We start from the raw sequence: 14,186 nt of genomic DNA on the forward strand, positions 1-14,186 counted from the left end.
TATATTCTTCATGAGAGCAAAGATCATTTCTTGTATTCCCTAGTACTTAGTAAATATTTTCAGAGTAAGTTCCCAGTAATTATTTGCCAAATTGTAATTTTAAAAACTGAGAAAGTATTATAATAGTCTAAAATATAAGTAATTAGAGCCTAAAGGAGGATAACAGAGATGGAAAGGAATGCATAGATAATATTATTACAATGTAATACATATGCAATTTGGCACTTGATAGCATTGAAAACTCAAAAATAGCTCAAGATTTTGATTGTTCATTATGGGAAGGATATTATCTTGTGAAAAGTTTAGGAGTATTGAAGGAAATTAAATTAATGATAGTGTTACAAAAGATAACCAAGCTGCATGTATGTGGGATTCCTGAGATAGAGACACAAAACAAAGATTTTTATAATTTCATTAAGATAACATTGGAATTGAAATAGTGAGGGACTTATCCAAACACATGAATAAAACTGGAGATTTGAGGGGTTGGAAACTGAAATCTATTTACATTAACTTAGAGATTTGGAAATTTTTCTTAAGTAAGGTTATTTGGCCTTTTAGAAATAATTAATTGATAAACACATATATTTGCATTGCCTACTACATCGCAAATGGTTGGCAGCCATTGTAGGAGTTCTAACCTGAATAAGACCAACCTGTTAAGAGAGTACGTAGTGTAGTGGGCAGTGATGTAGGAAACGCTGTTAAGGATCAACACCAATGGCCAAGAAAGAATTCTTGAGGCATCTTTGATGCAAAACGGTGGTTTTATTAAAGCACAGGTACAGGACCTGTGGGCAGAAAGAGCTGCACTGAGGTCTTGAGGAGTGGCCCAGTATATACTTCCAAAGTGGGAGGGGGTTAGGGATATTGTAGGTCTCTAAGGAGTTTTGAAAGCAAGGATATCAGGACCTTGAGGAGGCTAGCTATTGTTGAGAAAAGGTCATTTATTACCACCTAATAAAATCTTAGTCATGAGACCCTTCAAATGTATATGGGTGGGCCATATGCTTGGGGGATGATTGCTAGCATGTATTTTGGGGGTTTAGAGATAAAGGAAATTTCTAAAGGAATTTTTATATGTTAAAGTAGACTTACAGGATCCTGGGGATCAGGCTAAGATTGTCTTTTGCCCTTAGCCAAGTATTAACATCAAGGTAGTTGAGTCCCTAGAGGAAGGTTTCTCTGCCTGTTTGAAAGACTGGTGAATGGGCTGTAGGTAGTAAGGACATTTAATAAATTTTCTTCTGCCTTTTTTTCCCCACATCAGGCAGTGTAACCTTTCTTTGAGAAGGATCTTGGAAGGGTTCTTAGCATGCCCCCAATCACAGAGTTGTCATTTCTTTAGTACCATCATTGTTTAATGTAGCTCATTAGATACATCATAAAACAGGATAAAGCATATTAATTTTTCTCACTTGGTTACTTAATTAATATGTAGATGATATTCCTTTCCTTGATTTTGCCAAAGATACTCAGGAGTCATGACTAAGGAGAAATAATAAAAAGCAATGAAAATTCTCCTTTTCTCCCTCTACTATCACTAGGAATAAAGAATCAAATGCTCTGCATCATTAGTGGCGGTATTGTTAATATTGTGTTATTATTCATGAACCATTTTCACAAGGAATTTGAATTTTTTTTAAAAGATTGATTGATTGATTGATTGATTCATGATAGACACAGAGATTGAGAGAGAATCAGAAACACAGGAGGAGGGAGAAGCGGGCTCCATGCCGGGAGCCCGACGTGGGACTCCATCCTGGGACTCCAGGATCGCACCCTGGGCCAAAGGCAGGCGCCAAACCGCTGGGCCACACAGGGATCCCCAGGAATTTGAAATTTGATCCTTATTCTTGCTTTATGGACTAGCTATAGCAGGAGGTGATAGCATCTCTATTTTCAGAGGCAAGAAATAAAGGCCTGGGAAATTAAGCCACTTTTTTTTTTTTTTTTTTTTTTTTTTTAGAAAATCAGCTTTTAACCCTATATGTTTGACTGAAAAGTCTTTTGCTTTCCCACTAAGTCATGCCACACTTGTCATTGCCTATTTTTCAGTGCTAAAATAAACTGTGCAAATTAAAATCATTCAGCATTTATGACAGTTCACTCTGACTTTCAATAAGCACAGGTACACATTCTTAAGGAATGAAGGGCATTATAATAGTGATTTCAATTTGAATTAAAGTCAAGCCATGATAGAGATTTTAACTTCAGAAACATTCTGTTAGAATGCAGAGTGAATAAACTCAATGGGCCAGCTCACTCCAGCTACTTTCCAAGTCAAAGAAAATTGGAAGAATCTAATATTCCTACTAAATGAATTCAAGAGTCCTTTTTAATGGTCTTTATTCTTGCATATTACAAATATCTTGATGTAAATGTATCTTTTAATAATTTCTTCTGTGCTAGCTTTTTCAAAAACTGAGCAAGCTCACTTTGGAAAATGTAAACCTAATTTACAATGAAATATTCAGCAGTTCAGGCTTTCTCAATGTGACATATTGGCATTTGGGTAAGACAATTTTTTGTCATGTGGAACTGTCTGGTAAGAGCAGAATGTTTAGCATCCCTAAGGCACACCAACGAATGTAGCAGTTCTTAATCATTAGGACAAAAAAAAATTGCTCTGATATCTTTTTAAAAGCATCCTTGGCAGTGTATGTGTTTGTAAACATTGGATTGTTCTCCAAGGTTTTGGAGTATTGGACTAAAGTTATTGGACTTAATACATGTTCATATTTCCCTTATAGTTTAAGTAATGCAAACCAAACATATTAAAATTGTCAAAAAAATTGAATTGCTAGAATTTAGCCTTTAAAATACAAGACTTCAATTTTACACACATTTGCATTTATAGTTAAATGATTTTGATTGTGACCTACTATGAACTATATTCAACAATTGCATCTTAGAACAGACTTGAGAGGGAGTCTTATAAAGTTGTTAATGTAACCTTTAAAGACAGACTTCCTGAGCTCAGATCTCAGCTCTGCCACTGCCTAACTGGCATGCTACTTGGAACATTACTTATTCCCTCTGTGCCTCACTTTTTTCATTTGCACAATGGGATGATAATATTAATAGCACTTCAGGGCTTTTTTGTGTGTTTGTGTTTAAGGGTAAACAGAGTCATGCATAAAGCATTTAGAACAGTGTGTTGCATACAGTAAGAGCTATAAAAAATTTTTAAAGATTTTATTTACTCATGAGACAGAGGGGGCGTGCAGGGAGGCAGAGGCAGAGGGAGAAGCAGGGTCCCTGCTCAATGGGGAGCCTGACGGGGATTAGATCCCAGGGCCGAGCATTAGGCAGACTCTTAACCAACTGAGCCACCCAGGCACCCAGGAGCTATATAAACATTTACTATCATTTGAAACCGGATTAAATAAAATACATTTATCTCTAATAGAAATATCACTTCATTTGTTTGTTTTGTGGGGTTATATAATTAGAAAAGTTTATTTCAATCATTGAATTTAGACTCTTCCTCTGCATCTCTATTATTGTCTTTCAAACATTCCTTATCAGAAATATAGCATCTGATGTTTCTAAAATAATCATATTAATCTCCTTATACCAATGCAATCTGTATTATTAAATACAAAAATGTAGAAATCCCAAAGCTGAGCTATCAACTAGCAACAGCTGGTGCCATTGCTAGGAAACAAGACACAATCAGTGGGAAGAGGAGGCAAAGAATTAATTGATGGGTCAAAAATTTTTTGACCAATATTATTCTGTATCTTCTGATTTTAAAGATACTACATTCCAGTAAAATTAATTTCATAGTCTGCCTGCTTTTATAATTCTAAATATAATACTGTCCTTCAGCTTTCATCTTACCTTTAGATAAGAGTTCCTGTTTCCACATAACATACTGAGTCAACTACTGTGCTTTTGAGAATCTTTATATACATTATTTTGTTGAGAACTTTGATAATAGATTCCTGTCTTATTCAATATTGAATTCATAGTCTGTTCCATTTGATTCTTTATGCTTTATGGTGAGTGCTACATCTTTTTCTCCCTAGTACTCAATAACCGTTGATAGCAGCACCAGTGTGACATGAGGAGAAAAATTGCACTTGAGAAAAGCATTACTGATCTGTTTCTCAGGGCCTATTATGATGCCCTGGCCTTAAAAACATTGTACTTTGTCACAGGAGGACATGAGTTACATGGGCCCACCTCAATGGCCATAAAAGTAGAAGCTTGATAAATGCAGTACTTCTCAATTGCATTTTATCCTATGTGAGTTAAAGCACAGTGGTACCATATCCATCAAACTGAGTACAAACCTGAACAGAACAAACTATTAATTATCCCTTAAACCTGGACTTGAAAAGTAAAAGCAACATTTATTAAGTACCTACCATGTACTAAGTGTTTTTATAACCTATGATTCTCAGAACAACCCTTCAAAGTAACTATTATTTATACCTATTTAATAGGAAAGCTTGAACAACTTAGGATGTTGCGTAAAATACCACTCTTTTCCTGACTCTCCTGAATGCCACATTTCTGAATCTTGAGTGCCTCCAATGAAATTAGGCTTCCCTGAAAACTGTTCCCTTCACACTTGCTACACTTCCATAATAATATTCAATATTTACATCAGCTTGTAGTTGGTGACATTATTCCCCTACCCTTCCCCCACCCTACCATTTCTTGGTTGATTGAACCAGGGATGGTTACGCTGATTCACTGGTCAATAAATTCTTCCCAGAAGTTGCAGTGAGGGTTAGTTTGTCAGGCAAGAATATTGAACAAAAATTTGATGTATTATTTTATGCCAAAAAATAATATTTTTATAACATGTGATGTGTGATGATTATGAGTCTTAGTAGTAACTGGAACACCAGTGTACCCAGAACTCAGTATAACCCCATGCCCCACCATAGAGTTAACCATTTTCTTGAATGTTATGTTTAATGTTGTCTTTTTTAAAAAATAACATTTTCATATTCATATGTTCATAAAGTATAGTTTAGTCTTATATATTTATAGATATTCATTAATATTTGTTGAATGAATGCTGTCTTTCTTAGCCATTTCTTCTTCATGTGTCTTTCTCTGCATACTGTTATACCAAGAAGCAGAAAGAAAATCTCTTTTTAAATAAACTTCTCAGCCCAGTAAATGGTACAGCCTCCTATCAATTAAGTCTTGACACCTCCTTTTCTTTGCTCCCTCTTCCAACATATCTGTATGTCTTACTTCCCAGAATGTACAGCTTCTGACCACTCCTCTCCATTTCCAGTATCACCACCTTATCCCAACCACCCTACTCTTTTTTGCCTGGAAAACTATGGCAACCCCTTTTCTGCTTCAATCTTGCTGCCTACAATCTATTTTCACATTGTAGCCAAAGTGATTTTTTTTTTTTTTGGAACAAAGTCACATGTCATTTCTCTGCTTGAAACATTTAAGTAGTTTCCCATTCCATTTAGAACAAAACCCATCTTCCTTACCATGGCCTGCAATTCTCTATGTGTACTGACCTTTGTCTAAACTTGACTTGATCTCCTGTTCCTTGTCTGTGTGCATATGACATTCTGTTCACTCTGGGGGCTTTGGATTTTGCTATGCCTTCTAACCTCAATGCTTTCCTCCCAGATCTTTGCATGGCAGGATCCTCTGAAACAATAAATGTCTCCACACAGAAGCTGGTTCTGATCACCCCAACTGAAATAGCAGCTCTCTCCCTCTCATTCTTATCATATTCAGCCTAGTGTCCTATTTATCAGCAGTCACCCTCTTCTTATGAGTTCCATGGGAGCAGGAATCTTGACCCTGTGAGGCAAAAATTATTCTCACACTTATTATGGTAAGGAGAGGGGATCCCTGGGTAGCTCAGCAGTTTAGTGCCGCCTTCAGCCCAGAGCGTGATCCTGGAGTCCCAGGATCCAGTCCCATGTCGAGCTCCCTGCATGGAGCCTGCTCCTCCCTCTGCCTGTGTCTCTACCTCTCTCTCTCTGTCTTTCATGAATAAATAAATAAATAAATAAATAAATAAATAAATAAATAAATAAAATAAAATAAAATAAAATGGTAAGGAGGACTTTTTGTTCAAACCTATTGGAATAGGGGTATTGCAGTAGGGGAGAAAAATTGAGATAAACTCCAAATACAACAAGGACAGGTGAGGATGTATAGCCAATGGAGTGACCGGCTCAGTGAATGGGAAATTGCTAAGAGCAGACCTCAGGGGCAGGAGGATTCTTGACAAACTGACCTAATAGGATTCTTGCTAAAGGCAGGTCACTTACACAACAAAGATAGGGCATGAGGAACTTGATCTGATATAAGGGTGGGGGATTCTTTCTAAACTGACTTAACAAGATTCTTGCTAAAACTGGGCTAAGCAGGCCAAAGGCAGAACATAACAACAGCCAAGGTTGAGGCCTGATCCAGCAGAGGACTCAGAAGAGTCTGACTAAAGTTTGGTCAAGGAGAGAGTCTTTGTCAACCTCTTGTTTTTGTATTTCTAAGTAGCACTATCCAATAGAAATAGAATCTATTGAATATAATACTTATATGGTATATTTGTAAATATGATGTTATTTCAAGATAAACATATTTTCCAGTAGCCATCTTAAGAAAAGTAAAAAGAAACAGGTGAAACTAATTTTAATAACATCCAAAATATAAATATCCAAAATGTTATCATTTTAATGTATAATCAGTATGAAAATTATTGAGGTATTTTACATTTTTTTGTACTAAATATTGAAAACCTAGTATGTTTTACACTCACAGCACATCTCAATTCAGCCTAATCTCATTTTGCTTATTTGGGAAGGAATGGCTATTTCAAATAATAAGAAAATATCACATCTCAAATATGATTTACTTTTTCACTCATCCTTTTTCTATAAAGATTCTGAGGTAACAGTGGAAGGCATATAGCTGTGAGTTTTATCCTGAAAAGTATTTCTACAATTGTGAAGTGTGTTTTGCCAATCGGTAGCTGTTTTCAACCCTTAAAGAACTTTTTTCTTAAGGTGTAAGGTTACAGTTTTCACATAATCTCTAAAGATTATTTTAAGTATCCAGTTTTCCTTAATTTCTTTAAATTCATCATGGGATCATATATTAAGTAGTTAAAGCTGATAGCATTTGATATTGTTTATTGACTACAAAATGTCAGTGCAGTGATAGATGGATCCCTAGGCCAGGAAAAGTAAGACCTCTAGATATACTGTGCATTGTGTGGCTTCAGAATATTTCTTTTTTCTATTATTGTTCTTCCCTTATCCAATGTGTTAAATCAAGGATGAAAGAAGGTACTTTTTCCTATTCACCACACCGTCAGGAAGTGTCTATCTAGCTTTCTTTCTGTTTACACTGTGAATACCTTCAACTGTAGAACTGATTTTTCCTCCAGTGAAATCTATTGTAGTATTTCTGAGAGCTGTCATTTCTGAATCAGATCAACTAAATACCCACTGAAGCACCCAAGAACCTAGAATACTCATGAACATAATTATTTGATACTCTATGTCTTATATAGTTTCATTTAATATCTTTATAAATTCAGGTTAAGAAAATTAGGAATTAGTGGACTAAAACATACTTTAAAACAGGAAAGCAACTACATTATAATTTCAGGCTGTGAGGGATAGGAAAAGAATATGTCCTTCATTTATATTTCCCCCACAATTAGATTACTTGATAGAGACATAAAAATGCTTTTAATTTAATTCTTGAATTTTTTTGGCAAGCTTTATAAAGGCCAAATCAATGCTAAATCAAAGGTATTTACAACATCCACAAATTTAATCCAAAGTGGATACTTAAAAGCTCATATAGATCTAAATGATGTTCTCCCAGATGGTGAATTAATGTAATTTTAGCAGGAAGCAAAGTTGCACAAATATGCAGTATTCAGGACTCACGCTGATTTAATGTATCTGTACTCACCACAACGCAGATGTTGCTTATCATTTTAGTGCCAGTTGTCTCTGTTTCTCTCTATACTACAAACTGAAGAATGGGATTTGGGAGTTCAGTAAATTATTTTATTTTGTGGCTAATGACTTGTTAGAAATTCAAGCTTTCTGTGAATTGTGTATAGAAATCACATTGGTTGTATTCTTTATATAGGGTTTGAAAGGTGACTTGGGTCCTCATGGTCCACCTGGCCCAAAAGGAGAAAAGGTATTGTATTCTCCCAGAGAAATGCCAGTTTTTCTTAAGAAAACTCTAAAAATGTTTGCACTGACTTTTCATTGATACTATTTAACTGCCAAAAGTTAATTTTTTTAAAATTAACCAAAGGCTGTTATGTTAAAAGCATCCGAAGAAAAGCCTTTTGGTTCATTTAATTAGTTTGAAGAGACTAAATGCACAACTGCTAGTTGACATTAATTTGTGTTTATAAGATTTCACTTTCTCTCCCTCACTTAACAGCATTAGCTATTCCATTGCCAAATTAGCAACTGTGCCTTGTATCAGGGAATTTTGCCAATAGAACTGAACTGCTACCATAATGGTGAAGCAGGTGGCCTTTGGGGGGAAGGAGGTTAACTTTCTAACTCAGTTTCAGTCTGAATGCTTCATTTCCTACCACTTTTTCTCGCATGCCATTTTATAATGATATATTGGCAGTGACCTTTAAAAGAGATTTAAAAATACTAAAAGGAAGAATCATTTAGAATAAGGTCATTGGATGATCTCAATTTAATAACAATTGTACTTGCAGGGGTTTTATTATCTCTATTTTCAGCACATTTGGGAATCCTTGTCTGTCTTCAATATTTACCTCTATGTTAAAGTTGATCTTACAAATTGGTCCTCAGTGACCGAGTTAAGCTATGTCAATGTTCCCCAACAAGTATTGGCTATTTTTATTCAATTGTTCCAAAAAGTAATGACTACTCCATGCTGTCTTAACTTTTGAGGTGACTATGTTAGATGAGAAAAGAAAAAGTTACAGAGATACCCTCAACATTAGAGCATAGCTCAGAACTTCATTCCACAAAGTTTAAGTTTTCCATCATGTCCACCTAAAAAGCATTATAGTAATAATGCTTGATCTTAATGATTAAGAGTTCTTATTAAATAAATAGGGGTCCTGATACAATAAAGCATATAGGTGACATATAAATGAGAAAACAGTAAACTTTTAGATAAGCCATTTTTAAAAAGATTTTGAAAAGTCTCTCTATGTCCACCTGGTAATTTGTATTCACATAGGTTAGCAAAGCAATTTTCATATTTAAAAATACATAAATATAGGCAAAGCCTCTTGAAATTAATGGCAAATGCAATGTCAATTTAGCAGAGCTTTATAAGAGGCAGTGGGACTGCTTCTTGCAGCTGGGAGGCATGAAGTGGGAAGATCCACTTATTATTTCTGCTGATCCTCATACTAACTTTGTCAGAAAAATTATCTGTCGTGACACTTCCCAGCTGCTCCATTGGCAAGTAACCATATTTGAAAAGATATTCTTTCTAATTTTGGATTAGTAGACAAAAGAATAGAAAATTAGATTATTTTAGCTTTTCCAAACAAGTTTTGCAGAAAGCACGGGGATGCATAAGGTGATATTTATATCATGAGAGTTAAAGCACACAATACATTTGTCATCGTATGATAGGATACAGACTCCTATCAGATCAAATTCTATTTTTCTTTCAAAATGTGTGTGTGTGTGTGTGTGTGTGTGTATATATATATATATATATATATATATATATATATATAGCTTCTATCCATTCAGAAAACTTATAAATAAAATATCCAAAAAGGATTAATAGTGACTGTAATTTTAATCTGTTTTAGGGAGATACAGGACCTCCAGGACCACCAGCCTTAACTGTAAGTATTCCTGAAACCAGAATTCAAAATTGAAATATGTTATCCTGTTTATTATTCACAATACATCATGACTAAACCAAAATTTATGCCATAAAATATTTGAGAACTGAAAGTGACCTTAGAGTAGATCTAGCCAAACCTCCAGATTTTTAAGATGGGGCATCTGCCCACATCAATGAAGTACTTAACCTGAGGTCATACCAGTAGTTATTAGAAAAGTCTGGAGGAAGTACCAATCCTGAACAAGATTCTCTACCCTCCATATGGTTCATAATTGTGGCCCTTGAATGTTTGATCATACATTCTTAACATGACATTTAAAGTTAGTGGAAGCAGAGACTATTCTACTTATTTTAAAACTGTAAAAGATGAGCCGCCCAGGTGGCTCAGTGGTTTAATGCTGTCTTCAGCCCAGGGTGTGATCCTGAAGACCCGGGATTGAGTCCCACGTCAGGCTCCCTGCATGGAGCCTGCTTCTCCCTCTGCCTGTCTCTCTGCCTCTCTCTCTCTCTCTCTCTCTGTCTCTCATGAATATATAAATAAAATCTTAAAAAAAACTGTAAAAGAACAAAATAAACTATAATCCCAATAGGTAAAAAACAGCTACTATTTAAACTGATTGTTACATTCCCCAAAACCTGTCCAAGACCATTGTTTTTTTTTTCCCTATGTAATTTGATTCTGAGATTTACAAATGATAAATGGAGATATTTCAGTAACATATTTATGAGAAAAGTTTCTAATGTGCACATAATGGGATTGTTCTCAATTAAATGGCTCATCATTTATTAAGCATTTAATCATAAATATATAATGACTTTATATTTAGATATAATTTACCATTATAGATTTTTTTCATAGGTCATTAAGGAGTCTCATTTAACTTAAAGATTTGGTCTAACAGTAAGTCTAATAGAAAAGAGGAAACTTTCTTAAATAAGGTCATTTGTAGCCTGAGGTCTCTTCAATTTTATGTTGATATTACCTAATGACATAAATTAAGAATTGAAATCATCAGTTTTGAGGCCCGTTCTGATAATAGAAGGTCAGGCTTAAAAAGAAATCTTCTAGTATCAAAAAAAAAAAAAGAAAGAAAGAAAGAAAAGAAAAGAAATCTTCTAGTATCTGTGTTGAGCTCTTCCCAGTAAGGCAGCACAGTAATCACAAAGACTGTGTGGCTTTAATAACATTTGTATTTATCTTTGTATTTGAAAATGTCATTCTGAACAATATGTTAATAATGTCTTATACAAATAATTTTTGCAATGCTTACTTAAAGGACAAATATTTCTTCATACATGAAAAATCTAAGGAGTCAACCAGATGATCTAGAAATAACCAAATTCAATTTACAATGGAATTCTGTGCTTGAAGCTTTTATTTTCAAGATGGAAATAAAAACTATTTGAGAAGTTGTTTTAACTACATATTATTCAGCTTTTTATACTTTGTGGAGTTTATTTTTAAAATTATTTGGCAGTGATTTAGACTTAAACCTGCTCATTTTATCTAAGTCACATGCTTGCTTTTATTCAACTAAGTTCCACACTCACCCACTCTAGTTATCTGATTTTGTAATCATTTCCAACTTGTATTTAAAGAGCAAAATGTAGTCAGTCTATGTTTGTCATTTCACCTGATAATGCAAATTTGCTCCCTTACCCAGAAAATTGGATTGGAATATATCTATTTTAAGGAATTATTATTATTGGAGAGGGAGAGAGAAAAAGTGTGCATATGGGAGTGGGGGGTTGGGGGTGGAGGAAGGGAGAGGCAGAGGGAGAAAGAATCTTAAGCAGGCTGTATACCCAGTGCAAAGCCCGTTGTGGAGCTTAATCTCACAACCCTGAGATCATGACCTGAGCCAAAATCAAAGTTGGACACTTAATTGACTGAACCACCCAGGCACTCCTACTTTATGGATTTTTAATGACAGCTAATGTCTTCCTGCCAAGTTGTACCCTGTAGATGCCCCTGCACTATTTAGCTGGCAGGCACGGAGAGAGTACAAATGAATTTTTACCCTTACATAAAAATATAATAAGCCAAAAACCACTCTGAAATGAGATGTTTTATTTCATCAAGTTAAATATTAGTATTATTTAGATATTACTAATATATACTTGTCATTAGTTTATTAACATAATTAATTGTTTAAAAATGAGGAGACATGAATAGACATTTTTCCAAAAAAGACATATAGATGGCCAACAGATGCATGAAAAGATGCTTAATATCACTCATCATCAGGGAAATACAAATCAAAACTATAATGAGATACCACCTCACACCTGTCAGAATGGCTAAAATTAACAACACAGGAAACAACAGTTGTTGGCAAGGATGTGAAGAAAGGAAAACCCTCTTAAATTGTTGATGAGAAGGCAAACTGATGCAGCCATTGTGGAAAACAGTATGGAGGTTCCTCAAAAAGTTAAAAATATAACTACTCTATGATCCAGCAATTGTCAAAGGACACAAAAGTACTTACTTAAAGGGATACATGCACCCTGTTGGTTATAGCAGCATTATCAACAATAACCAAACAATGGAGAGAACCCAAGTGTCCATCAACTGCTGAATGGATAAAGATGTGTGTACACACACACACACACACACACACACACACACAATGATATATTATTCAGCCACAAAAAGAATGAAATCTTGGTATTTGCAATGACATGGATGGAGCTAGAGAGTATATTATTATGCTAACTGAAGTAAGTTGATCTGAGAAAGACAAATACCATATGATTTCACTCATATGTGGAATTTAAGAAATAAAACAAATGAACATAGCAGTAAAAAGAGAAAGAGAGAGAAAGAGAGAAAAGCAAACCAGGAACAGACTCTCAACTATAGAGAACAAATTGATGGTTACTAGAGGGTAGGTGGGTGGGGAATGGGTTAAAAAGGTAATGAGTAATAGGGAAGGTACTTGTTGTGATGAGCACTGGGTATTGTGTATAGTGATGAATCACTAAGTCCTACACCTGAAACTAATATTACACTGTAGGTTAACTAACTGGAATTTAAATAAAACTTAGGGGGTACCTGGGTGGCTCAGTCAGTTAAGCATCATGATCTCAGGGTCATGAGATCGAGCATGCATTGGGCTCCACTCTGGGCATGATGGAGACTGCTTCAGATTCTCTCTCTCTATCCCTCCCTCCCCACACTTGCTCATGCTTACACTCTGTCTCAAAAAATGAATGAATGATTGATTGAATGAATGAATGAAAACTTGGAAAGAAAATAAATAAATTTAAAAAAAAAAGAAAATAAATATTTTTAAAAATTAAAAATGTTAATTATGAAATAGGGAGGAAGTGAAATGCATATAATCTTATCATGTACTAAATATTTAATTGATTTTTATAAGGTAGATTAATATATTTTAATGAAGTGATCGATAACAGTTTTCAAGGAAGATAAACTTGAAAGTTATACTGACTCCACTATATTTAGATTAAAGGAGGTACTGTTATCTGAGAGTCAATAAATTGAAAGTTCATTCATAGTGTTTCTCAAAGGTAGTTGCACACTAAAATCGCTAGAGAAGGGGATCCCTGGGTGGCGCAGCGGTTTAGCGCCTGCCTTTGGCCCAGGGCGCGATCCTGGAGGCTTGGGATCGAATCCCACGTCGGGCTCCCGGTGCATGGAGCCTGCTTCTCCCTCTGCCTGTGTCTCTGCCCCTCTCTCTCTCTCTCACTCTGTGTGACTATCATAAATAAATAAAAAAAAAAAATTTAAAATCGCTAGAGAGCTTTGAAACATGGGCTCCACCCCCAGAAATTACAATTCAGTAGATCTGATGTGGACGAGTATATTTTATTTTATTTATTTAATTTAATTTAATTTAATTTAATTTAATTTTATTTTATTTTATTTTATTATTTTATTCTATTCATTTTATTTATTTATTTACTTACTTACTTACTTACTTTTTAAAGATTTTATTTATTCATGAGAGACACAGAGAGAAAGGCAGAGGGAGAACCAGGCTCCATGCAGGGAACCTGATGCAGGATTTGATTCCAGGACTGCGGGATCACACCCTGAGCCAATGGCAGAGATGCCCAACCACTGAGCCACCCAGGCATCCCAGGACCAGTATATTTTAAAGCTCCTAGGGTACTTCTAAATATGCAGTTGGAATTGAAAGCCATTGCATATGGGTACTGTAATGGAACAAGGTTTCTTCCTGTTCAAAAAATTCTTTTAGACTTTTGAAGAAGTCTGGCTTTTATCTGAAATACAACTTAATGCATTGTAATAAAGAAATGTAAACATCTCTTTCCATTTGGGAGGTGTACTAGTGAAACTAAATTAAGACTGAAGGCTGGTTGGTTAAGTA

General features: G+C 35.0%; 1 protein-coding gene across 1 annotated transcript in view; it reads left to right on the forward strand.

Moving 5' to 3' along the window:
- COL19A1 (collagen type XIX alpha 1 chain) overlaps nt 1-14,186 on the forward strand; it is a 303,786-nt gene that overhangs the window by 126,385 nt on the left and 163,215 nt on the right. The window contains exons 13-14 of the mRNA XM_055329613.1: nt 8,110-8,163; nt 9,791-9,826. Of these exons, the coding sequence (XP_055185588.1) occupies nt 8,110-8,163; nt 9,791-9,826 (90 nt within the window). The remainder of the gene's footprint in view (nt 1-8,109; nt 8,164-9,790; nt 9,827-14,186) is intronic.

This window comes from Nyctereutes procyonoides, unplaced genomic scaffold, assembly GCF_905146905.1.
Source record: "Nyctereutes procyonoides isolate TBG_1078 unplaced genomic scaffold, NYPRO_anot_genome, whole genome shotgun sequence".
NCBI lineage: Eukaryota > Metazoa > Chordata > Mammalia > Carnivora > Canidae > Nyctereutes > Nyctereutes procyonoides.